Genomic DNA, 27,139 nt, shown 5'->3' on the forward strand with positions numbered 1-27,139 from the left:
CCTTTTAAGAGATGAGATTTGTGGCTGGAGAAATACTGATCACACAGCAAGTTGGTAATAGAATTGGGATTATTACAGATGATTCTCTTGACTTACAATTCAGTGTTTTGTTCCTCAGCTGTAGATGTACATATAAAAGTAGGACTTTCTACCTTACTAAATAAGAAAACCTCCACTAGGTAACCCAAAGAGAAAATACTCCAACAAAATGTGGCAGAACAACCTTCTTTAAACTGGAAATGAAGTGACTTCATTTTAACTTATACCTTAGAAAAGGAGAAGGGAATACTGATTCCAACTCACCTATTTGTGACATACCAGAAAGCTGCTAAGAGTCCTGACAGCCACGTACCACTCAGGAGCCAGCTGGTTATGTAAAGAGCTGTGACATAAATTGCTTGGAGTCCAAATAAGGTGTAAATATAAAAATAAACTGGCTCTATATATTTCTGTAAGGGAATGATAAAAAATGTCTGTTAAAGAAGCCCTACTCCTTCTCATGCCATTTACAAAATATGACCGTGGAAATTTAATATTCAGAAGCTTGGTATTAATTCCAAGAAATAAGCGTACATCACTCCTTCCTGTGTAAAAGTGTGCTAGCAGCCTTTCTTCTCAATACAAAAGCAGAAAAGGAAGTCCTTGAGGATTCTGGCTTCATTTTTTTTTTTTTAAGTATTTATTTATTTATTTGGCTGCCCTGGGTCTTAGTTGCGGCACGTGGGATCTAGTACCCTGACCAGGGATCAAACCCAGGCCCCCTGCATTGGGAGCGCGGAGTCCTCACCACTGGACCACCAGGGAAGTCCCTAGTTTCATTCTTTAGACGAGTTTTACAGCTAACTTCATCCAGTATTACCTTATTCACATGAGAAGTGGTCACTGTGATTTGCTAACTCTCCAGGTTGTTGTTTTTTTATTTCAAAGATAAATGAGGAGTGATCACATGTTTCCAAATGAAAATATTTATCAGCTTCTAGACTGCATACTTTAAGCCTGGAAGCATCTATATGTAAAAATATCTTATAAAATATAAATAAAAAGCAAAATTCACAATATGTGTGGAGAAAATTAGGATACTACTGTTTTTATACCAAGCCAGTTGAAGATCAGAAAAACATATGTGAAACATTCAACTTAAAATGTCAGACTTTGACTTTCATCTAATATTAAATTCAATGTCACAGAACACAACATACCTGTATGGGTAGAACTCTATATAAAATACTGAGAAAAACCTCTTGGTAAATATTCATTCGTTGAAGGAGGTTAATTGTCCTCATAGATTCGGTTTTGTTATCATATATTAAGCCATGAAAACCTAAGATTGATATTTGAAAATTCAGTAAAAGATAATTATAATTAAATTATTCATTCAAAACTATTCATAGATTCTTTAGTATATGCCAGAGAATGTGCTAGGTGTTGTGGATATAATAGTCCTATCCATGAAAAGCGTACCATATAATAGATGGACATTATTTAAATGTTTACACAAACATAGGTAAATTATAACTTCTGTGATGTAACAGAAGAACCGTATGATTCTTCTACAGAAATTTGGGCAAGAGGATATTATATTTCCCTGCTCTGCCTTCCTGCCATGAGACCTGTAGTACCTCCTTTGGGAGAGTATATGAAGCCTCCCTCCCACCCCCAGGGATGGGTTTGGCCATTTGACTTGCTCTGACCAATGGCAGGTGAGTGGATGTGACACAGGTCACATCTGAGCAGAATCTTTAAGAGACAGTGCATGCTTCCACCAGCAATCTTGCCCTTTCCCTCTGCAGTGGTAACAGTATGTTCCACATAGGGGCTGGATAATGAGAGTGAGAAATAAATCTGTTGTTATAGAATTCCATTGTTATATTGAGGTCATTTGCTACTGTAACCAAGCCAACTAATTAACAGAAGGTATGAACAGTTCACAGAAGAAAACATGCACACAGTCCTTACACATCTGAAAAGATGCTCAACCTCACTCCTACTAGAATAGCAAATTAAAACTACACTAAGATATCGTTTCTCACCTAGCAGCTTGGAAAAAATCAAGAAGTTTGACAATATACTCTGTTAGTGAGGCTGTAAGGCTCTTTCATACACTGTAGTTGGGAATGCAAAATGGTATAATCCCTATGGAAGACAATTTGGCAACACCTAGCAAAATTACATGTGCATTTACTCTTTGATCCAGGAAGCCCATGTCTAGGAACAGATTCCAAAGACAGACTGGCAAAAAGACAAAATGACATAGGTACAAGGTCATTCCTGCAGTGCCATCTGTAAAAGCAAAAGATCAGAAACAATGCCAAAGTCCATCAACAGGAGGTGTTTTGGAATGAAATGTGTCCCCCCAAATTCCTATGTTGAAGCCCTAACCCCAATGTGTCTGTATTTGGATAGGGTCTACAAGGAGGTAAAAAGGTTAAGTGAGGTCATAGGGTGGGGCCTTAATCAGATAGGACTTGGTGTCCTTATAAGAAGAGGAACCAACAAGAGAGGGCTCTCTCCCTCCCTCTATGCAGACACACAGCGGAAAGGCTTTGTAAGGACATGGCAAGAAGGTGGCCAGCTACAAGCCAGAAAGAGGCTTCACCAGAAACCAACCCCGACAGTACCTTGATCGTAGACTTCTGGCCTCCAGAACTGAAAGAAAATAAATTTGTACTGTTTAAGCTACCCACTCTGTGTTATTTTGTTACGGCAGTCCTACTAGACTAATACAGGAGTGTTATGGACTGAGACTTTATATGGCCCCCTATGTTGAAGCCCTAAGGCCGTCCCCCTCCAATGTGATGGTATTGAAGATGAGCCTTTGGGAGGTAATTAGGTAGAGACAAAGGTTATAAGAGGGGGACCCTCATAATGGAATTAGTGCTCTTATCAGAAGAGACACTGGAGAGCTTGCTTTCTGTCTCTGTCTTCCATGTGAGGATGCAAAGAGAGGTGGCCAGCAACAAGCCAAGAGAGTCCTCACCAGAACCCAGCTGTGCTGGTACCCTGATCTTAGACTTCCAGCCTTTGGAACTGTGAGAAAATAAATTTCTGTTTTTTTAAGCCACCCAGTCAATGTTAGTTTGTTATGGCAGCCCGAGTAGACAAAGACAAGAAGGCTACCTGAATAAACTTATGGTTACCCACACCAAGGAGTACTATGCAACTGCAAGAAAATAAGTAAGTAAATAAATAAGGAATATCATGATACTCTACTATAGAGTGATCAAGATTTCAGTCAAGTGAAAAAAGCAAAATAGAGGACAGTGTATACAGTAAGCAGGGTTTTTTCTGTAATAAAAGGGAAAATATGAATATATAAAGTATTTGCTTACATTGAAAATACTAACGGTAGAAGAATAAACCAAAAACTAATACAAATAGTTACCTAAAGAGTGAGGAAAGAAACAGGGTGGAGGTGACAGGGATGGAGGTGGACTTCCCTGAATGCTCCCTGTTTTATAGTTTTGACTTTGGAACCATGTAAACATTTTTTTAATAAGTATAAAAAATATATAAAATTTTTAAACAAAGCAATCACTGAAAACCAAAAGCAAGATAAAACAAAGAAACCTACTGAGTTGGTAGCTTGGTCACATAAAAAGAACTCTTTCCAGTGTTCTTGGGAATAGAGGAATATGACTGTAAATTCCTAGTAGGCTACATCCTAAGGACAAGAAGAATTACAAAGACAGCTTGAACTGTTTTCAGGCAATCATACTGTTAGTAGCAATATTATCATTGCTACACTGAAAGTATTCTACATAGCAGCATAAAACAAATAAGTGATAATGTCATAGAAGCCAAAATTTTCAACTTAAAGAAAACAAGATACAAATATAAAGTCAAAAAAGTAAAAACCTTGTTATCCTAATTTTGAACTAAAAATAGCTCTATTCATATTTTCTTTTAGGAAAAAAAAATCACATTTCCTACTCTGCTCACTAAAGGTCTGGAAATAAGGACCAAACTAGTAGCAATAAGTGCCTCTAGTACCCAGACTGTGGTCTATAAATAGCCACTAAAGAGAACTGGGGCTCCTGGGAGAAACAGCTGATTCTAGGTCACGGGTAGGAAATACACAAAATGGGCTTGAAACATCTTGTCATGCCAAAGGAGTTTTCAAAGGCTACTGGAGTCATGTCAAAAAGACAGCAGTTGGTGGTTAAGAATCCACCTGCCAATGCAGAGGAAAAGGGTTCAAGCCCTGGTCCGGGAAGATCCCACATGCCGCAGAGCAACTAAGCCCAGGTGCCACAACTACTGAGCCTGTGCTCTAGAGCCCACAAGCCACAACTACTGAGCCTGTGTGCCACAACTACTGAAGCCTGCATGCCTAGAACCCGTGCCCCGCGACGAGACAAGCCACCGCAATGAGAAGCCTGTGCACCACAATGAAGAGTAGCCCCAGCTTGCCACAACTAGAGAAAGCCCGCACAGCAACGAAAAACACAGCCAAAAAAAAAAAAAAAAAAAAAAAGACAGCAGCTGATTTGAAGGGCATCCCACTGGCCAAAGACTGGACAACTTGTTTTAAGAAGAATAATGCAAAAGATTGAAATGCATGAAATATGTTAGAAATCCATGTGTTTATGATAATATTTAAAAAGCAAACCTTTAGGGGATGCTAGAGAGGTAACCCATTCTAAAACAAAGGGAAAGGATCAATACTTATCCCACCTTTCCTTTAGGAACTGACATTCTGGGTTGCCAAATAGTTGATGAGAAAACGTTTTTATTTAGAGAGGAAGTCCATCTGATAATGATGGAAGGAATTACAGAATCAGAATATCACCACACTATAGTCCTTATGTAATGAACAGATTTAAGTAATGATCATCAATGGTGATAAACCTAGGTGAAAGGCTAACTAAGAACTTAATAGTGGATGGCTCAGTCTAAACTCCAAAAGAATGAGCTGCACATTATGCACCCCCTGATGTGGAAGTGGACAACACCATCTAGGAAGTATTCTTGCTAAAAAGCAGAACCTAAATCTGAGCAAGCCTCTAGATCTAACTGCCAATTATGAGGAAATTCAGACAACAGAGAAACACTGAATGGCACCATTGGGGCTCCACCAAAATCCAGAAAGTGGAAAACTCAGACAAAGCAATCAGTGTTTCCAGTGAAGAATTACAAGAAAAAAAAGATGGTGAGAAATCCATAGCTTAAAAGAAACAAAGACATAGCGAAAGACTGCAATGTATGAGCTTTATCTGGATTTCAAAACTACATTAAAAATCTGTAAGACAAGAGGAAAACGAGAATATTGAGTAGATATTTGATATTAAGTAATTTCTTAATTGTGATAATGACAACTTGGTTATGTTTATAAAAGGGATGGGCTTCCCTGGTGGCGCAGTGGTTGAGAGTCCACCTGCCGATGCAGGGGACACGGGTTCGTGCCCCAGTCCGGGAGGATCCCGCATGCTGAGGAGCGGCTGGGCCCGTAAGCCATGGCCGCTGAGTCTGCGCGTCCGGAGCCTGTGCTCCGCAACGAGAGAGGCCACAGCAGTGAGAGGGCCGTGTACCGCAAAAAAAAAAAAAAAAAAAAAAGAGAATTGCCATTCTTTAGAAAATTATACTGATATATTTACAGATGAAGCAATATGATGTCTTGGAGTTACTCCAAAATTATCCAGGTTGAGGATGGGGGTAGAGAGGAAACAAGATTGGTCATAAACTGGTAACCACTGTAATTGAGTGATACTTGAGTGCAAATCCATTAGAGGATTTTCTCTACCTTTTTATATGTTTGAAAGTTTCTAAAAGAATAATCTTAACAAATAACTAAATGAATTGAAACAAATCAACCACTGAGTTCATAGTGATTAGAAAGAAAATACTCATTATTCACCTTTAGAGCAGAGGTTTTCAACTTCAACACTACCAGTATTTTGACATTTTGGTCCTGATACTTCTTTGTTGGGGGGACTGTCCTGAGCACCACAGGATGTTTAGCAGCATCTCTGCCCTCTACTCACTAAATTCCAGTAGCACACTCACCCTCTCCCCTGTAAAGTGTAACAATCAAAACCATCTCTGGACATTCCAGATGTCCCCCAGGACACAACTGCCCTTCAATAAGAACCCCTGCTTTGGGGAATGCTAGAGAAGCAACTCATAATTTTGAGAACTTGTAAGTACAGCTGATTCTCATTACTCACCACAGTTATGTTCTATAAAATTGCAATGAAAACTGTATTAGCAATACTGAATGAGGAGGAAATACAGGGTTACTTTCCTACAAGCTTCTGGTCATGCATTTTCATCAACTGATCAACACATGACCTTGATTTATATGAGTTTTTGTCTAAAGACACCTTTAGTATATATTGTTGTTTCATTAACATTTAACTCATGGCCGACAGCACTCTAACTCACACCTGAACAAAGCTCATCTAACACACGTTATTTTCTCTGTATGCCTTCACCATAGCCTTCTCGCACTTAGGAAAACTAGACAGCACTGCAGCACTATGCTTGTGGGCCACTTTAAACAGGAAAATCACCAACGAAAACCACAAAAATGCAAAAAACACATGGCACTAAACAGATTGTGAAAAGGACTCTGTAGTCTGAGCTGAAACACGAAAGCACTGCATCACCTTATTTGACCTCAGCTGGGAACACACAAATGAAGCAACTAAAAATTTTCACTGCTGTGCACATGCCCGTGAATGACGGTGAAAGCACCAGGACTATTGATTCTGGGGTTACAAATATGTTTCAGAGAGTAGGTGAATTTGCAAATATAGAATCCATGAATAATGAGGATCAACTGTATGGGGGAAAAATCAACACTTATCCTGCCTTTTTTGATAAACTGTAGCTCGGGGTAATCAAATAGCTGATGAGAAAAAGGTTTTCTATCTAACAGAGTTCCAGCTAATAAATGCAGGAGGAATGAGAGTCACTTCTGTAACTCTATTGAAATAATGGACAGAGGCAATAGTCATCAATGGCTGCTAAAACCACTAAGTGCAAGGCTGGTGAGTAATTAACCTTATTATGTGTGAATGCAACTATCCACACAGGAATCAACTGATTAACTTTTATGGCACTAAAAGAAAGGCAACCAAAATTTCATGTCTCCTATCGTGATGAAATTAGAGTACAAAACATCGCCCATGAAGAATTCTTACCAAAAATATATCTGATTCCAAACAAAGCCTAGAAAAAGGCAATTCTCTGTTATACGCACCCATATGAAGCACATAACGCATATATTGAGTAGGAGAGACCCTTTTGGAGGGTTCCATTAAATGGAGTAAAGGTAAAGAGTATGTGCTCTAAACCACTTAGAAACACAGAAAACGTGGGAAAATGGTAACTGCAAAATAAAGGAATGAATGGGGGCACTGGGGACAAAAAAGACAACTGTAATTCTCATTTGTACTACCAAAACGTCTCCTGTTTTCAGACAATACTCCTTTCACATACAAAGACCTTTTCCAAAATGACCATGAAAACAATTAACAGCAAAACCAAGAAACTGTGAACAGATAATTAGGGATAGAGTAGAGCTGAGAAGCAAGGAGAGGAGAACTACATAAAATATTACGTAACTTCTTCCAAAGCAAAACATTTTCATGGATTGATTATGTTAAAAAGGAAAAAAACTATACAAGTTCAAGGAAAAACTACACAAGATCTATAAAGCATTTAGAATGCATTAGTGCAAAAGTATATTTTAGCAGAAATATTGAAAAGAATGCAATAGACCCCAAATAAAACTATTAGTTGTGATTACCTTGCATGAGGGTTGGAGCCTGCAGCATCTGCTTGTAGTAGGAGTAATACAGTCCACATTCTGTTCTGAATGAGATTTCTCGCTCCACTTCCTGAAATAAAGTTAGGTCTACTGGGTTTACATGACCTAGTTTTGTTTAAATATCTGTTGTCACTGTAGAAACAGGATATAGAACTACAACTTAAAAGAAAAACACAAAAACAAAAACCTCTGACAACAGTCTTAAGAAATCTTGGCAAATAAAAACAATAAAAGGCTGATAATTATTGAAGCTGGGTGTATATTATAGGGGTTTATTTCACTATTCTCGCTGTTTTTGTGGATGTTTAAAATTTCCTATAACAAACCATTTTTAACAATGGAGAAAACTAGTTCCATTTAAGTTAATGTTTCAGAGTTAACGTTTTTAATTTCACACAAATTAAAACCTTAAAAAAGTACCACCATTCTTATGTAATATTAGTGAAAAACAAAATAGGGACAGTAGAAAAATCTCTCAAATAAAAAGAACTATAACTGCATTAGACACCTGCCTAAAAGCTAACAATATTATATAAGATTAATAATTTTCTTTTTATTCTAAGAATACAAGGTATTCTTAGTAAAATGGGGCAGACCTTTTACATGTGAATTTTACTTTGACAAGTGTAACCTTGGTGGAAAGATGTTCACGTAGGAAAATGGATACAAGAAATATTAAACTGCTTTTATATAAATATTCAATTTTAGAAGAACTGAAAATTTAAAGTAGTAGCTATTAGTGGATTTGGTTGTAAGGTGCTTTTATGAAATTTAAGATTTAAATCAGTAATATAAAATATGGAGGCAACTGGTAACAAGAATGGGTAAGACTTTCTGGAATAATCCTATTAATACTCTTAGATCCTATATTTCATATATATATAACAGTATAAATGAACAAAAAATTATAACCGGGGCTTCCCTGGTGGCGCAGTGGTTGGGGGTCCGCCTGCCGATGCAGGGGACGGGGGTTCGTGCCCCGGTCTGGGAGGATCCCACATGCCGCAGAGCGGCTGGGCCCGTGAGCCGGCCGCTGGGCCTGTGCATCCGGAGCCTGTGCTCCACGGTGCGAGAGGCCACAAAAGTGAGAGGCCCGCGTACCGCAAAAAATAAATAAATAAATAAATTATAACCTATGTCATTATAGATTCTTTTACACCAGTGTTGAAAAAACCAGGTTCTGCAACACACTGTCTAAAATGTAATACCATCTATGTTTTTTCCTATACAGCGGATCCATATTCCACAAACCCAACTTTACTGGTGCAGGATGATAAACACTGAATATCTTACTTTCTAGTGGATAAACTTCTTTTAGCACATCTTTGTTTTCCCCAACCTCCAATTATTTTTCAAATAGTAATAAACATTTCATTAAAAGAACCAGTCATGCTATTTATCTTCAGATCTGCCCTTAAGATATTTAAAGAGGGACTTCCCTGGTGGTCCAGTGGTTAAGAATCTGCCTTGCAATGCAGGGGATGAAGGTTCGATCCCTGGTGTGGGAACGAAGATCCCACATGCCGTGGGCCAACGAAGAACCCGTGCGCCTGCAACTAAGACCCGACACAGCCAAAAATAAAAAAAATAAAAAAAGATATTTAAAGAAATATTTCTCCTACCCTTTAAAAAAGTATTATAAATTAATTCACAAATAAAGCATTGAATACTCTACTATCAAAGAGTATAAACATCCACTTACTGATATTAAAACAATTATGTTTCATCATTAACTCTTTTTTAAAAAAGCAGAAGGCACAGGGTAGCAAACCTTCTTATATAATGAGCTTCCTTTCACAGAAAACAAATTTTTTTTTTTTTTTTTTACGGTACGCGGGCCTCTCACTGTTGTGGCCTCTCCCGTTGCGGAGCACAGGCTCTGGACGCGCAGGCTCAGCGGCCATGGCTCACGGGCCCAGCCGCTCCGTGGCATGTGGGATCTTCCCGGACCAGGGTGCAAACCCGTGTCCCCTGCATCGGCAGGCGGACTCTCAACCACTGCGCCACCAGGGGAGCCCAGAAAACAAATTTATCCTTGGGAAATCAAACATAAGAAAAAAAAGGCTCATTGGGTTTTGAAATTTAATTTCATTAGCACACTTGCTTTACAAAAAGGACAACAGAAAATGATGTAGCTCTTTTAGCTTTTACATTTGCTACTGATTTGTGTTGGGTCTTTCATACCTGTAAAGTTTTATCTTTTGGCAGTCACATTAATCCATTCACCTTTAATCTTTGGGAAAAACTGCTCCACTGCTTTTTATAACATAAAACTAAATTGGTATTAATTGTTTCCAGAATGTTCAACCTCCTCCGTGGTCAGGTAACCATAGAAACTATGAAGTGACATTAACTAAGCAAATACTAGCTTTTGCCCATGCAAATAAGAAAAAAAAACACATTAAGTATATTACATTCCTTTCCTTCTCTCCAGCTGCCTTGAAGTGCTCAAAGTGTGGCTGCCTTCAATGGAATATTCTAACATCAAACACTCATGCCCAAACCAAACTGGAGAACAAAAACAGTCATTCACATGTAGGGGGCTCCCTATCGGACATGGTTCTAAAAGGAGACTGACTTCATGAAGATGCAGAAAGAGAAAAAAAACCGCTCAAAGTACTAAAAGTAGAAAACCACTTTTGTGCCCCATCTCTCTCTCTTTTAACATACCCAGAATGTGTAAAGAACAGAGGAGATCCCGACTAGTAAAAATGCCTTTCAACATGATTAATTGGTAATCTTGGCACCAGCTGTATAGAACCAAATGCTATACTTTATTAGACAGACACTTGCAAGTTTTACATCTGCTTCATGCTAAGAGAACATCTGCTCTACTCAAAACACTTTTCCAGTTTTTATACAGCAATTTATACTTTGCCTGGTGGATAGTGCCAATGAAAAGGTACATCAATAGAAGTTACCCTGTGAAGAACACAAAACGAACAAATACTTCATATTTTAAATTGCACAAGTTCCACAGGGGAAGCACTGTTGAGAGAATAAAAAACATTGTCTCTGAAGATGACAGAGAAAAGCAGAAAGACAAAATAATTGTATTTTTAGGAAACTGTACAGCTAAACCTATTTAAGTAGAAGTTAATATAGTAATTTAACAGAGGTACTAAAAGGAAATAAGTATGAAGAAAAGAAAATGACTAATTAATGTTGCCAGGGCATGCAACTAATGTTTTGCATGCCCTGGCAACACACAAAAGGTAATAAGCCCTTTTAGACAAATGACACCAAATTTGCAAAGGAACCATATCATTAGTTTTAAAAAATCTCATGTAAATAACTTTGTTTATAAAATTGCCCCCCCCAAAACAACTAGGCAACTGGTAGTGGGGAAGCCATTGAAAGATTAACATTAAAGGTAAAATTAACATTAAAGATTACATTAAAGACAAATGTAATCTTTCAGAATTAAGTTAACAAATCATCTCACTAAGCAACAGTAGCTCATGATAAGACAGCTGTTCTTAAAGTTCCGTACAGGGAATCATGCCGTCAGCAAACATATTTATGGCACATACATGGTTTATTGTCTGGTTAAATTCATGTCCATCTGTTAGAATGGAATGATTCTTGCCCTAGAGTTGATTAAAAGCCATGACATATGACAGCTGCCAAGCAGTGTTTGTGACTAGGTTAGACTATTGTTGAAGTGACAGTATTTCCACTGGGCTCGGCTGAAGCAATTATCAGTTGTGGTTCTACCATAGTTACCACTGTGCGGATTAACCCTATTTGGTCTAAAGACTCCTTGCTTTGCAGGAGTATTCAATGGGAAGATGTGCAAATTCTATAAAATCAAATAAATAAGAAAAAATGTTAGCATAAAGAAAAAAGACTTTAAAAAATTGAGTGACTTGAGTACTTTTGGCCAAATGAGAATTACCTTTCCTTATAACTGAACGTTTATTTTCTGAGGAAACAAAAAGGGATAAGAATTCAGTCCTTGATTCCAAGGAGTTTAAGTTTCAATGAGAAAGAACAATGCATTTTTTAAAAAGGAAAATGACTGTTCAAGGAAACACAGGTATCAATTAGAAGGAATGACAATGCTTTGCCTATTAAACTAGCCTCCCCACTGGATTCTGTGCTTCTAATTGGTATCTTCTTCCTCCAATCGATCTTCGCCATTCACTCATTCACTCATCCATCCATCCACTCATTTATTCATTCAACAAATACCTACTGACCACCAACAATTGACAAGCATTCTTTTGCTGGGAGATTTAGCAGGGAAGAAAAGAGACACAGATCTCTGCCTTCATGGAATTTATAATCTAGAGCAGAAGGAGAAGGGAACAAATAAACAAGTAAAATATACAAAGGAAAGCAGAGAAGTGGTATAGGGAGGGAAGGGGGTGGTGCCATGATCCTGGAGGTGGACAGGGAAGGCCTCGCTGATGAAGTGACACTGACCAGAGAGCGGAAGAGGTGAGGTAGTGAGCCATGTGGATGTCTGAGGGGAGAGCCCATCAGTCAGGCAAAACAGCCCACATGCACCCTGGAGATCAGCGAGGAAGACAGTGTGGCTGGAGTGGAGGGAACAAGGAAGGGGCAGTAATAAGGTCGGGGGGCTGTAGGGGCAGAAGTAGAATCTGAGATGTAATGTGGGGTTAGGGGCTGGACCACTCAGTCTGGGAGACACAAGGACTCTGGGCTCATACTCTGAGCTACAAGGTGTGTGTGCAGGAGGTGTGGAGGTCAGGAGTTTGGTTTTAGACATGCTGAGTTTGAATGTGAAGGGTTTTGAGCAGAGACATACACTGCTATATATTTAAAAGAATCGCACTGGCTGCTGTGTTCAGAATAGATTCTACGGGACAAGGGCAAAGCCGGGAAACCAGGAAGGGGGCTGCTGAAGTAATCCTGGTAGAGACAAAGGCGGAGGTTGTGAGAGGTGATCGGATTCTAGACACTGTCAAAAGAAAACTGATTGGGATTTCCTGAAGGATTTAATGTGGGCCACATGTGCCTACTTAATTTAATTACAATTAAAAGTTCAGGGGCTTCCCTGGTAGCACAGTGGTTAAGAATCCGCCTGCCAATGCAGGGGACATGGGTTCAAGCCCTGGTCTGGGAAGATCCCACATGCTGTGGAACAACTAAGCCTGTGCGCCACAACTACTGAGCCTGCACTCTAGAGCCCGCAAGCCACAACTATTGAGCCCCTGTGCCACGACTACTGAAACCCACGTGCCTAGAGCCTGTGCTCCGCAACAAGAGAAGCCACCACCATGAGAAGCCTGCGCACTGTAACAAAGAGTAACCCCCACTCGCCACAACTAGAGAAAGCCCGCACTCAGTCAAGGGAGACCCAATGCAGCCAAAAAATAAATAAATAAATGTATATTTAAAAAAATTAAAAATTCAGTTCCTCAGTTCCTGAGCGTATTTGGATAATGGCTATAGTATTACCACAGCAAAGATAAAGAACTTTACAGCAAACAGAAAGTTTTTTTTTTAATAGATCTTTATTGGAGTATAATTGCTTCACCATACTGTGTTAGTTTCTGTTGTACAACAAACTGAATCAGCCATATGCATACATATATCCCCATATCCCCTCCCTCTTGAGCCTCCCTCGCACCCTCCCTATCCCACCCCTCTCGGTTGTCACAAAGCACTGAGCTGTATCTCCCTGTGCTATGCAGCAGCTTCCCACTAGCTAACCATTTACATTTGCTAGTATATGTATGTTGCTGATACTCACACCTCGCCCCAGCTTCCCCCTCCCTCCCCGTGTCCTCAAGTCCATTCTCTATGTCTACATCTTTATTCCTGCCCTGCCAGTACCATTTTTTTTTTTTTAGATTCCATGTATGTGCATTAGTATACGGTATTTGTTTTTCTCTTTCTGACTTACTTGACTCTGTATGACAGACTCTAGGCACATCCACCTCACTACAAATAACTCAATTTCGTTTCTCTTTATGGCTGAGTAATATTACATTGTATATATGTGCCACATCTTCTTTATCCATTCATCTGTTGATGGACATTTAGGTTGCTTCCATGTCCTGGCTATTGTAAATAGAGCTGCAATGAACACTGTGGTACATGACTTTTTTTTTTTTAACATCTTTATTGGAGTTTAACTGCTTTACAATGGTGTGTTAGTTTCTGCTTTATAGCAAAGTGAATCAGCTATACATATACATATATCCCCATATCTCCTTCCTCTTGCGTCTCCCTCCCACCCTCCCTATCCTACCCCTCTAGGTGGTCACAAAGCACGGAGCTGATGTCCCTGTGCTATGCGGCTGCTTCCCACTAGCTATCTATTTTACATTTGGTAGTATATGTAAGTCCATGCCACTCTCTCACTTCATCCCAGCTTACCCTTCCCCCTCCCCGTGTCCTCAAGTCCATTCTCTACATCTGCATCTTTATTCCCGTCCTGCCCCTAGGTTCTTGAGAACCATTTTTTTTTTTTTAGATTCCATATATATGTGTTAGCATATGGTATTGGTTTTTCTTTCTGACTTACTTCACTTTGTATGACAGAATCTAGGTCCATCCACCTCATTACAAATAACGCAATTTCGTTTCTTTTTATGGTTGAGTAATATTACATTGTATATATGTGCCACATCTTTATCCATTCATCTGTCGATGGACACTTAGGTTGCTTCCATGTCCTGACTATTGTAAACAGAGCTGCAATGAACATTGTGGTACATGACTCTTTTTGAATTACGGTTTCCTCAGGGTATATGCCAGTAGTGGGATTGCTGGGTCATATGGTAGCTCTATTTTTAGTTTTTTAAGGAACCTCCATACTGTTCTCCATAGTGGCTGTACCAATTTACATTCCCACCAACAGTGCAGGAGGGTTCCCTTTTCACCACACCCTTTCCAGCATTTACTGTTTGTAGATTTTTGATGATGGCCATTCTGATTGGTGTGAGGTGATACCTCATTGTAGTTTTGATTTGCATTTCTCTAATAATTAGTGATGTTGAGCAGCTTTTCATGTGCGTCTTGGCCATCTGTATGTCTTCTTTGGTGAAATGTCTATTTAGGTCTTCTGCCCATTTTTTAATTGGATTGTTTTTTGTTTTTTTTGTTGATATTGAGCACCATGAGCTGTTTGTATATTCTGGAGATTAACCCTTTGTCCATCATTTCATTTGCAAACATTTTCTCCCATTCTGAGAGTGGTCTTTTCGTCTTGTTTATGGTTTCCTTTGCTGTGCAATAGATTTTAAGTTTATTTAGGTCCCATTTGTTTATTTTTGTTTTTATTTCCATTCCTCTAGAGGTGGGTCAAAAAAGATCTTGCTGTGGTTTATGTCAAAGAGTGTTTTTCCTATGTTTTCCTCTAAGAGTTTTATAGTTCTGGTCTTACATTTAGGTCTTTAATCCATTTGGAGTTAATTTTTGTGTATGGTGTTAGGTAGTGTTCTAATTTCATTCTTTTACATGTAGCTGTCCAGTTTTCCCAGCACCACTTATTAAAGAGGCTGTCTTTTCTCCATTGTATGCTCTTGCCTCCTTTGCCGTAAATTAGGTGACTATACGTGCATGGGTCTATCTCTGGGCTTTCTATCCTGTACCATTGATCTATACTTCTGTTTTTGTGCCAGTACCATACTGTCTTGATTACTGCAGCTTTGTAGTATAGTATCAAGTTGGGGAGACTGATTCTTCCAGCTCCATTTCTCTTTTTCAAGACTGCTTTTGTATTTGTGATCTTTTGTGTTTCCATATGAATTGTAAAATTTTTTGTTCTAATTCTGTGAAGAATGCCATTGGTAGTTTGATAGGGATTGCACTGAATCTGTAGATTGCTTTGGGTAGTATAGTCATTTTCACAATACTGATTCTTCCAATCCAAGAACATGGTATATTTCTCCATCTGTTTATGTCATCTTTGATTTCATTCATCAGTGTTTTATAGTTTTTTGAGTACAAGTCTTTTGCCTCCTTAGGTAGGTTTATTCCTAGGTATTTTATTCTTTTTGTTGCGATGGTAAATGGGATTGTTTCCTTCATTTCTCTTTCTGATTTTTCGTTGTTAGTGTATAGGAATGCCAGAGATTTCTGTGCATTAATTTTGTATCCTGCAACCTTACCAAATTCACTGATTAGTTCTAGTAGTTTTCTGGTGGCATCTTTAGGATTTTCTATGTATAGTATCATGTCATCCGTAAACAGTGACAGTTTTACTTCTTCTTTTCCAATTTGTATTCCTTTTATTTCTTTTTCTTCTCTGATTGCTGTGGCTAGGACTTCGCCATTGAATAATAGTGGTGAGAGTGGACATCCTTGTCTCATTCCTGATCTTGATGGAAATGCTTTCAGTTCTTCACCATTGAGTATGATGTTTGTTGTGGGTCTGTCATATATGGCCTTTACTATGTTGAGGTAGGTTCCCTCTATGCCCACTTCCTAGAGAGTTTATTATAAATTGGTGTTGAATTTTGTCAAAAGCTTTTTCTGCAGCTATTGAGATGATCCTATGGTTTTTATTCCTTTATTTGTTAATATGGTGTATCACATTGATTAATTTGCATATATTGAAGAATCCTTGCATCCCTGGGATAAATCCCACTTGGTCATGGTGTATGATCCTTTTTATATGTTGTTGGATTCTGTTTGCAAGTATTTTGTTCAGGATTTTTGCATCTATGTTAATCAGTGATATTGGTCTATAATTTTCTTTTTTTGTGATATCTTTTTCTGGGTTTGGTATCAGGGTGATGGTGGCTTCATAGAATGAATTTGGGAGTGTTCCTCCCTCTGCAATTTTTTGGAAGAGTTTGAGAGGGCTCAGTGTTAGCTCTTCTCTAAACGTTTGGTAAAATTTGCCTGTGAAGCCATCTGGTCCTGGGCTTTTGTGGAGCCCAAATGCCGCAACTACTGAAGCCCGCGCACCTAGAGCCCATGCTCCGCAACAAGAGAAGCCACCGCAATGAGAAGCTCTCGCACCACAACGAAGAGTAGCCCCCACTTGACGCAACTAGAGAAAGCCCGCACACAGCAACGAAGACCCAACGCTGCAAATAAATACATACATACATCAATTTATTTAAAAAAACAATTAAAAGTTCATTTTCTCAGTTCCTGAGCATATTTGGATAATGGCTATAGTATTACCACAGCACAGATAAAGAACTCTTCAGCCAACAGAAATTTCTTTTGAACACCATTTTTCTAGTGTTTCCCTAATCAGTAAGGTCTTAACATTTGGTCTTAGACGTATGCATGCTATATTTAAACAAAAAGTATGCATCTAGTCTTTTAAGTTTCACTGAGATAGAATTCACATACAATTTACCCTTTTAAAGTGCACAAGTCAGTGGCTTTTACTATATTCACAGAGTTATGAATCCATCAGTACAATCAATTTTGGAACATTTTCATTACCCACACTCCTGGGCTGTCACCCTGCAGATTCCACATGCCCTCTAACCCTAAGCAATCACCAATCTACTTCCTGTCTCTTTAGATTGGCCTCTCCTGGAATCACAGAATATGTCCTTTGCGCCTGGCTTCTTTCAATTAGCATGTTTTCAAGGTTCGTCTATGCTGTAGCATGTATCAGTAATTCATTTCAAAACTGCTGAATAATATTCCATCGTATGGATATACCACCTTTTCTTTACCCATTCATCTATTGATGACATTAGAGTTGTTTCCTCTTTTTGGCTGTCATGAAAAATGCTGTTATGTACATTTGTTTATAATTTTTTTGTGGATATGTTTTCATTTTTCTTGGGTGTACCCTTAGGAGTAGAACTGCTAAGATCATGTGATAACTCTATGTCTGACTGAGGACCTGCTGGACTTTTTCCAAAGTGGTAGATGGGTTCCAACTGCTCCACGTCCTTGTCAATAGTTGTTATTATGTCTTTTTATAATAACCCTGCTAGCAGGTGTGAAGTGTTATCTCATTGTGGTTTTGATTTTAATTTCCCTAGTAGTTAATGGGGCTGAGCATCTTTTCATGTGCTTGTTGGCCATATGTAAATCATCTTTGGAGAAATGTCTATTAAGTCCTTTGCTCATTTTAAAAATTAGGTTGTCTTTTTATCATTAAGTTGTAATAGTTGTTTATATTTTCTAGATACAAATCCCTTACCAGACATGATTTGTAAACATTTTCTCCCACTCTGAGTGTTGTCTTTTCACTTTCTTAATGGTGTACTTTGGAGCACAAAAGTTTCTAACTTTGATGAAGTCCAATTTAACTATTTTTCCTTTAGTCACTTGTGCTTTTGGTGTTGTATCTAAGAAAGCTTAGCCAACCCAAGGCCATGAAAATTTATTCATGTTTTCTTCTAAAAGTTTCATAGTTTTAACCCTTACATTTGGGTCTATGATCCATTTTGTGTTAATTTTTGCATGTAGTATGAGAAAAGGGCCCAAATTCATTCTTTTGCACGTAAATACCCAGTCGTCTCCAGACCATTTGTTAAAAAGACTATTCTTTCTCCGTTTAATTGTCTTGGTACCTCTGTTGAAAATCAACTGACCATAAACGTAAGGTATTCTCAATTCCACTCCATTGATCTTTATGTCCATTCTTAAGCCAGCACTACACTCTCTTGATTATTGTAGTCTTGATATTGCAGGTTTTGAAATCAGGAAGTGTGAGTCTCCCAACTTTGTTCTGTTTTGGCTATTCTGGGCCTCTTATTCCACATAAATTTTAGGATCAGTTTGTCAATATCTGCAAAAAATCCACCTGGGATTCTGAGAGGGATCATGTTGAACTTGGGGAGCATTGCCATCTTAACAATATTGTCTTCAATGCATGGACATGGTTTAAGTTTTATACTTTTTGGTTAAATTTATTCCCAAGTATTTTACTTTTTGTTGATGTGTAAGTGGAATTGCTTTCTTTTTTTTTTTTTTTTTAATAAATTTATTTTTGGCTGTGCTGGGTCTTCGTTGCCACGCATGGGCTTTCTCTAGCTGTGGTGAGCAGGGGCTACTCTTCGTTGCGGTGTGTAGGCTTCTCATTGCAGTGGCTCCTCTTGTTGCGGAGCACAGGCTCTAGGGGTGCGGGCTTCAATAGTTGTGGCACAAGGGCTTAGTTGCTCCACAGCATATAGGATCTTCCCGGGCCAGGGCTCAAACCCATTTCCTATGCATTGGCAGGTGGATTCTTAACCACTGCGCCACCAGGGAAGCGCTGGAAGTGTTTTCTTAATTTCACTTTTGGATTGCTCATTGCTACTGTATAGGAATACAATTAATTTCTGCATATTGATCTTGTTATCCTGCAACCCTGATAAACTCATTAGTTCTAAAAGTTTTTTTTAGTGGATTCTATATACGTGTCATCTACAAAGAGAGACAGTTTTACTTCATGCCTTTCATTTCATTTCCTTGCCATTATTTCCCTGACAAACTGTCTAGTACAATGTTGAATACAAGTGGCTACAGCAGAAGTCCTTGTCTTGTTCCTGATCTCAGGGAGAAAGCTCTCAGTCTTTTATCATTAAGTATGCTCTTAACTGTGGGTTTTTGACAAATGCCCTTTATGAGGCTAAAGTTCTCTTCTATTTCTAGATAGTTGAGCATTTTTATCATAAAGGTTGTGAAACTTTGTTAAATGCTTTTCCTGTGTTTTTTGAGATAATCACATGGTTTTTATTTGTGTATTCTACTGATGTGATGGGCTCACCTAGTCCATTCCTATTTTGAGTTATGTACATTACAAAGAACTGATGTTGAATTTTTTTCAAATACCTTTTTTTACATCTCTTGAGGTACTAATATGGCAAAAAAAAAAAAAAAAGTATATATTTCCCAACAATCTCCTTTGCATTCCTGGCAGAAAAATGACTTTTTCATGGCGTGGCATGCTTTAATGTGCTACTGGACTCTCTTTACTAGCATTAATTAGGATTTTGGGTCCAATATATATAGTGGGATTAGTCTCTGAGTTTCGTTTTTTTAATATTATCTGGATTATATGCAGTTGATCCTCATTATTCATGGATTTCCTATTTGCAAATTTGCCTACTAGCTAAAATTTATTTGTAACAACAAAAATGACAAAAATCAATACTTGCTGTATTTTGCAGTCATTTGTAGACATGTGAGTTGCCTGATGTGCATAGTTCCCAGCTGTGGTCTGCCTCTTGCTCCAGCTCTCACACAGAGATGATCAGAGGATAAAGACAGTAAAGGGCAGCAGTGCAGCACAGCGCGAGAAGCCCTAGCTCTGGGGCCAGTCACAGAAGGTTTGAATCCCAGCTCTGGCACCAGTTAGTGGATGGCCTCAGGCAACTCACTTAACATTTCTGAAACTCACTTTCTGTTTTGTGAAAAAAAGAAAATAGAATCTACCAGGAGGAGTTCTTAGGATTTAAGATTGTAACCTATGTGTGATATGAGTGTGTCTATACATATGTACATATTTCCCCAGGAGTCACGGTTCAGTATTCGCTTAATTCACTATTCTCAGTGACTTTATATAACATAACTGGTGGGAATAAGAACTGACTGTAGTTACAGTCTGATCCTCAGTTTTGGTGTGTAATACCTGATTTATAGCAATAATTTGGAAGTTTTCTTCCTCTTTAGTGTTCTAGGATGGCTCAAATAGCATTGGAATATTTTGGTTCTTTAAAAGTTTGATAGAATTCCTCCATAAAGTCAACAGGGTCTGGTATTTTGGGGTTGGGGGATAGGTAGGTACAATATTTCTCAAGTGTTCTCTATCACATCTACAGAAATAATTGTGTTTACTGGGGCTGTTTTGGTAATTAATGTTCTTCTAGGGACTTCCCTGGTGTTCCAGTGGGTAAGACTCTGCACTCCCAATGCAGGGGGCCCAGGTTTGATCTCTGGTCAGGGAACTAGATCCTGCATGCATGCCACAACTAAGAGTTCACATGCTGCAACTAAGAAGTCCGCATGACACAACTAAAGATCCTGCATGCTGCAATGAAGATCCCATGCGTGCCACCACTAAGACCCAGCACAACCAAAACATAAGAATAAATAAATAAAATAAATATTTAAAAAATATATTCCTATAGGAAATCACTCATTTCATCTATTCATCTAATTTGCATAAAATCAAACAAAATAGTCTCATGTGGCTCTTTCTTATTTCATGGTCTCTATGGTTATTTCTCTGTTACCATATTTCATGACCTCTGTAATTATTTCTTCTTTTTTTTGGCCGTGCTGCACGGCATGTGGGATCTTAGTTCCCCTACCAGGGATCGAACCTGTGCCACCTGCAGTGGAAGCACGGAGTCTTAACCAATGGACCTCCAGGGAAGTTCCATCTCCATAAATATTTCTGTGTTATTTCTTATTTTGGATATTTTCATTTCCTACCCCATCTTTATCTTCCTTTCATTTCTTTAGTTTTCACCCCCCTAAATAACCACTGATTTATGAACTGTTTTCCTACTTTCTAGGTGATCAATTTATTTTACCTTTATCGCTCCTTCTGTTGTGAGATTTCATAAGTGGAATAATTCATTTATTGCACAATATATTAATTATTTCATAATATAGTATTTACAGCTACGAATTTTCTTCTGAGTACTCTCTTAGGTATATTCCATAATCCTGAAATACGGTTTTCATCATTTTCTAGATTTCATTTATAATTTCTATAAATTCAGTTTTAATTACCTGTGGCCCAAAAGTTATTTTAAATATTTTAAAATTTCTAGATAGTAAGCAATTTTTCTTTTTAGTTACCTGCAATTTTTATTTAAGTGAATGAACAAATTAACAAAAGAGGACACTGTGACCTTTATGCCCAAAGTCAGGAACAGGCCAAGACTATGTGCTATCACACTGTGATTAGAGAATATTGTCCATATAATTTCTGTATTTTTGGATCTGAGATTTTTCCTTATGGCTTAATTTATCAATGGTTTAGTGAATGTTCTGTGGATACTGGAAATGAATGTATCTTTAGATATTTACAGATTAGATCTATCATATTCAATATTTTCACTAGGTCTTCTATATCCTTACTTATTTTTGTCCACTTGCTTTTATATGAACTGGGAAAGAATTAAAACTCAATACTAATGTATTTCTATACTCTTCTTACATTTCCTGTGGTTTCTGCTTTGTAAATATTGTGATTATCTGATGCATGGATAGTCATACTTATGGTTTGTATCTTTATCACTGAAATATTGCCCTTCTTTGCCTCATTTAATACTGTCTGATACTTTCTTTCCCCTTTCTGCATTTATTAAGTTCTTATCCACACCTGTGGTCTAATCTGTCTAAGGAGGATTCTTACTGTTCTGGGAGGATCTTATGCATATATGATGTGATTTGGATTTTGCTTTGTGATCCAGAGTTTTTATTAGGTGAGTAAAACCCATTGATACTTATTTAATCAAAAATAATTAGACATACTTGTGTTAATAGATATTGTATCATGCTTTTTACTGCTCTTTACAACAAATCCTTCACTACATGATCTGTGTCAGCTTGTTTCAATATGTGTGTATGTGTGTACATGTCTTTAATTTGGAAGGTTGATGTTTTTGTTCTAGGGGTTACCTTTCTTTACAACTTCAGAGAGTAACTTAATTCTTCGTTTCTATGGCTAGTATCTACTGACTTTCTATAACAAGTTATGACAATCTTATGAAATTTGTACTTCTCCCCTGCCCAATTTTACTTGATATTATTTTTCTTGGAATTTTCTTTATATATACTGTGTGTCTGTTTCTTGACATCACTTTTAGTTGTAACTTTTTGACTTTTAGCTATAAAAGATACATCAGGATACTTCCACCATCTTTTTATTTTTTATTTTTTTGTGGTATGCAGGCCTCTCACTGTTGTGGCCTCTCCCGTTGTGGAGCACGGGCTCCGGATGTGCAGGCTCAGCGGCCATGGCTCACGGGCCTAGCCGCTCTGCGGCATGTGGGATCCTCCCAGACCAGGGCACGAACCCGTGTCCCCTGCATCGGCAGGTGGACTCTCAACCACTGCGCCACCAGGGAAGCCCTTTCCACCATTTTTTACCTTTTCTTTCCCTTCCTCTTCTAACTTGTGTTATGTAATTATTACACTGCTATTGTGTTACTATTACATAATAACATTTTTATGTTATTATACTATTCATATCATATATATTTTGTTCTGTAACTATTTAGTCTTAGTTCTACAGTTAAATAAATTTGACAATCTTTCTAACATTGTTTTGCCTTTTATCTCTTGACTGGATAAAGTTTTTCCTCTACCAATTTCTCCAGGTGTTCTTAAAAATACATATTTCTCAGAGTCAAAAACATTTGAATGGTGCTTTATATATGATGGAATAACTGGGTTAAAATACATAAATCACTTTCTTTTACGTGAGTCCTTTGTAGACATCATTCAAGGTCTTTGAGTAACTATATGTTACTTGGAAAACTTGGAAGCCAGATTGACCTTTGTTTCCTCATATAGGTAACTTGATCTTTTGTCTGGATGTCCAAAGGTTTCTTACCATTTAGGTACAGGAATTTCGTAGCTATATCCTGCTAATGATTTTTCTAGGCCAAATGTTCCTGGGACCCATCGTGTCCGTTCAGTTTGTAGATTCAAGTTTTCCTTTATTTTTGGAAAGTTTTCTTGAATTACAGATTTAAACATTTTTTTCCCCGTTTCATGGTTCTGCTTCCTTTGGGACACAAAAAATGCAATCTTTCTGTTGTCTTCCTTAGCTGTCACTTCTAATATTTTAACTTTACTAATTCTATTTCATTTTGTTTACTTTCATCAGTCCTGTCCAACTTTTCTCTTCTTGCTTTTTGCAGATTCTGGTCTCCTGTGTGTTGCTCCTTACATAGTCATGATTTCTATTACGGTTATATCTTTAAAGATTCTATTTCTTGACTAAGTTCTGCCAGCTCATGTTTCATTTCCTCTTATCTTCCTACAAATCTCTTTGAAGATGGTATATACATTCTTACATTCCTGCTTTGAATTCACCTTCTACAGTGGCAAATGCTTTATTATGTTTGTTTTTTAATGTGACACGTTTGGCCACTATCTTCACGTCTCTGCTGTAAAAGTTTTCTGGTTCTTCATGTATCGTTTGTTCTTGTTTTTCTCTTCCCTTTTTCTTGCAGTATTATTGTACAGATCCTGTGCTAGTTCCTTTCTGATTACTAGTCATTTCTAAATGTGGCAAGTTCTTACCAAATCAGCTACATGTAGGGGAGAGGGCTGGGACATAACTCAGGCCAGCAAGAATTTTTCTGCTGATACAGAGTGGATTACAAGAGTGAGCTCTTTAGTCTTTTCCTCATTTTAGTCTTCAGAGATCGGCAGCTTCAGGGCTGTTGAAAATGCAAGTTTTCTCTCTTTATCCTGGTCTGCTTAAACTCTACTTTTACAAAAATGGTTTGTCTCTGTGATTACTCCTTTCAGCCTGTCTACCTTGTTTCTCTTTCATACCAAAGTGTATACAGGGAAGCTTCTGTCATTACTCCTCACATCTAGTCCCATGGTCTCACACAGGGGACCACTGGTTTATCCCTCAGAATGTGCCAGTGACTTTGGAGGACTAAACTTCAGCAGCTTTACCTAAAATCTGCAGCTTTAGGAGTTCTCTCGCAGCATCTTTCTACACTCCTTGGAGTTTCACTGGATTTGGCAGCCCTTCCTCATATATTGTGGTTCCAGATTACAGACCTCTCTTAGTTTCATCAAAGAAGGAATCTGACTGTTTTTCATTTTCTTTCATTGCTCTGAGGTAATTCTAAACAAAAGAAGGAACTGACATCTTTATCCTACCGCTTTAAAATGAGAAGTTAAGTAAGCAATTTTAGGGGTCTAACCACACAATTAGAAACAATCTACCCCAAGTTGGGAGCATGGAAATAGTGAAATGACCAAGGGTATAAAAATGTCAAAAATATTAAAGTATATAGCTATTAATTTATATAATAATTGTAAGTGTTTGTGAAAATATATAATTGTATATGGAAAATGCATACGATGATTGTAAAAACTATCTATATTGGGGTCATAAATAAGTAAAATATATACATGTACAGGATGAAGAACGGAAGGGAAAAATGAAAATTGTTTTTTGTTAAGGGTAATGAACACTAAGTAATGTTTTTCATTAAAAAAAGTTTCTGTTGTTGTCACAGTATAGTCTGTGCAATAAAAAACACAATGTTCCAAAAAGAAAAACAATCAAGACCATACAGAGATTTACTCCAGCACCTACGAAACACAAATCATTAAAAATGCAATGACTGGCTCCCCACTTGCCAGTACTAACTATGTCCTATCTCTGGAGGCAAGCTCCAAAGTTGCATCCTTTTGCTCCAATTCCAACCCAGGTTCTTTACAGCAGCCAGGTGTCTCCCTGCCTCCCCTGCCTACACCACTCCCTCCCCACTAGAGATTAACTCTACTCCAACAGACCACTGTCTACTCAGCACTGACGATGTGCCAGGCACTGTAAGGGGAGCACAGCAAGTAAGAGTATGGGCTTTAAACCCTTTAGTTTGTTTTGTTTATAATAAAGAGCAGCAAAAAAAAAAAAGCAGGTTGCATTTAAAGGACAAGTTAGAGTTAAAATGTTTGGGCTTTGGAAACAACCAGATTAAATAAAATAAAAGTAGAATGCACCTATAACAGTGCCAAGGACATAGCAGACATTCAATCAAGGATATTTAAAAAAATCTCTTATACTTTAAATTTCGCAGCAAGGGCAATATAACACAATGGTTAAGACAACAAGAAACTGACTTTTTAATTTAAAAAATATGCCAGGAAAGGATACTACATACACATTTTCTGTGACCATTTAAACCAACATCTTCTTTTCGGCTCCAAGTTTCTGTCCCATGGTTCCCACATATGAAATACTAACACTACTATGAACATTTAAAAAAATTACTTTGAATGCATAAACTGAATATATGATTAGTCTATTTTATTAGCAATATTTTTACTCTCTGAATAATTACAACTAATTCAGAGTATTCAAAAGATCAAAGTATTTACATAAAAAACTAGCCTGGCAATTTTGATAAGTTATAACTCAAATAAAAAAGGGAAATAGATTTACACTTCTCAAATATTCCCATCATCCCCCAAGATGAAAATGTAAAGGAGTAAATTTAGGAAGGCGTATAAACTCTGAAAATGAGCTTTCCCTTTGGCTAAGTAATACCGTTGATCGGTAATGGCTGATTTCACTGGTTTATTCACAGAAAATGTATAAGCACTTTAAAATTAAAGTTCAATTTAAATAAAATTTAAAAATTAGTTCCTCTGATGCACTAGCCACATTTCCAGTGTTCAATCACTACATCTGGCTGGCAGCTACTGTACTGGACAGTGTAGATTTAGATCATTTCCTTCAGTACAGAGAGTTCTGTTGGAGACCACTGGGTCTAGATAATTCTAAGATGAAAAATAAGCCAGTCTATCATCTGGTTTGAGAAATGATTACAACATCTGAGGATTCCTCTTGTGACACAGGGGTGAGAAAAACCCAGAGAGCTTGAATAGAGAGGGAAAAACGCACCAAGACTCTGAGCTCAGCTTTAAGTGTAAGGGGTGCGGGTGGTGTGGGGAGGCCTGTGAGAGGGTGCGCCTGTCTCCCAGCTTCTCCCAGCCTGTGTCTGAGGCAGAGACAGAATCTGGCCTCCGGTCTCTTTCTTCTCATGCTACATACTCCTCAAACAATCCTGCCCACACAGCTACAAGCTGGTAACATGAAAAGGTCCGTTTCCAACACACATGGAACTCCTGCCTTCAGATCCGTAAATCCAGCTCCCCTTACTCCATATCTTTACTTGGATTGTTTTGAAAGTGACTCACAATGTATCCAAACCTGAACTCATCATTTCTGGCCTCGCTGCCTCCTGCATAAAAAAGAATGTGGTTGGCCTTTGTCTCCAGTTCCTGAGAGGCAGCCAATAAACCCTTGAATTTCCCTGTGACAAGAGTATCTTTGTTATTCATGGTAGGCTCCGGCCCACATCTGACAGCTTGTGCTAACAGGTGACTCAGGGTGGGCCCCTAGATGGTTTTTGCTAAGGAGATGACTCAGGATGGGAGCTGGCCAAGCCAGAAAGACCAACCGTATGCTTAGAGGGTTGGCGCTCTGAGCCAACAGATATCAGCTTGACCTCTGGCAAGTGGAGAGCAGCTGGAGATTGAGTTCAACCTTGTGGCCCATGATTTAACTAATCATGCATACATAAAGAAACACCAGTAAAAACTCTCAACACCAGAGCTCAGGTAAGTTTCCCGGGCTGGCAATACTCTACACACTGTTGCACACTGATGTGCCAGGAGGATGATGCATCCTGACTCTATAGGAAGAGGACAATGGAAACTTGGAGTCTGGGACTCTCCCAGACTTTTCCCACTGTGCCTCTCCCTTTGGCTGGT

General features: G+C 38.2%; 1 protein-coding gene across 1 annotated transcript in view; it reads right to left on the reverse strand.

Moving 5' to 3' along the window:
* The window catches only part of DPY19L3 (dpy-19 like C-mannosyltransferase 3), a 69,204-nt gene that overhangs the window by 37,713 nt on the left and 4,352 nt on the right, over window positions 1–27,139 (reverse strand). Inside the window, exons 3-5 of the mRNA XM_082677207.1 lie at window positions 7,751–7,841; window positions 1,200–1,321; window positions 304–449 (exon numbers count right to left, since the gene is read on the reverse strand). Of these exons, the coding sequence (XP_082533333.1) occupies window positions 304–449; window positions 1,200–1,321; window positions 7,751–7,841 (359 nt within the window). The remainder of the gene's footprint in view (window positions 1–303; window positions 450–1,199; window positions 1,322–7,750; window positions 7,842–27,139) is intronic.

The sequence above is a fragment of the Grampus griseus genome, assembly GCF_964374135.1.
Source record: "Grampus griseus genome assembly, chromosome: 19".
Classification (NCBI taxonomy): domain Eukaryota; kingdom Metazoa; phylum Chordata; class Mammalia; order Artiodactyla; family Delphinidae; genus Grampus; species Grampus griseus.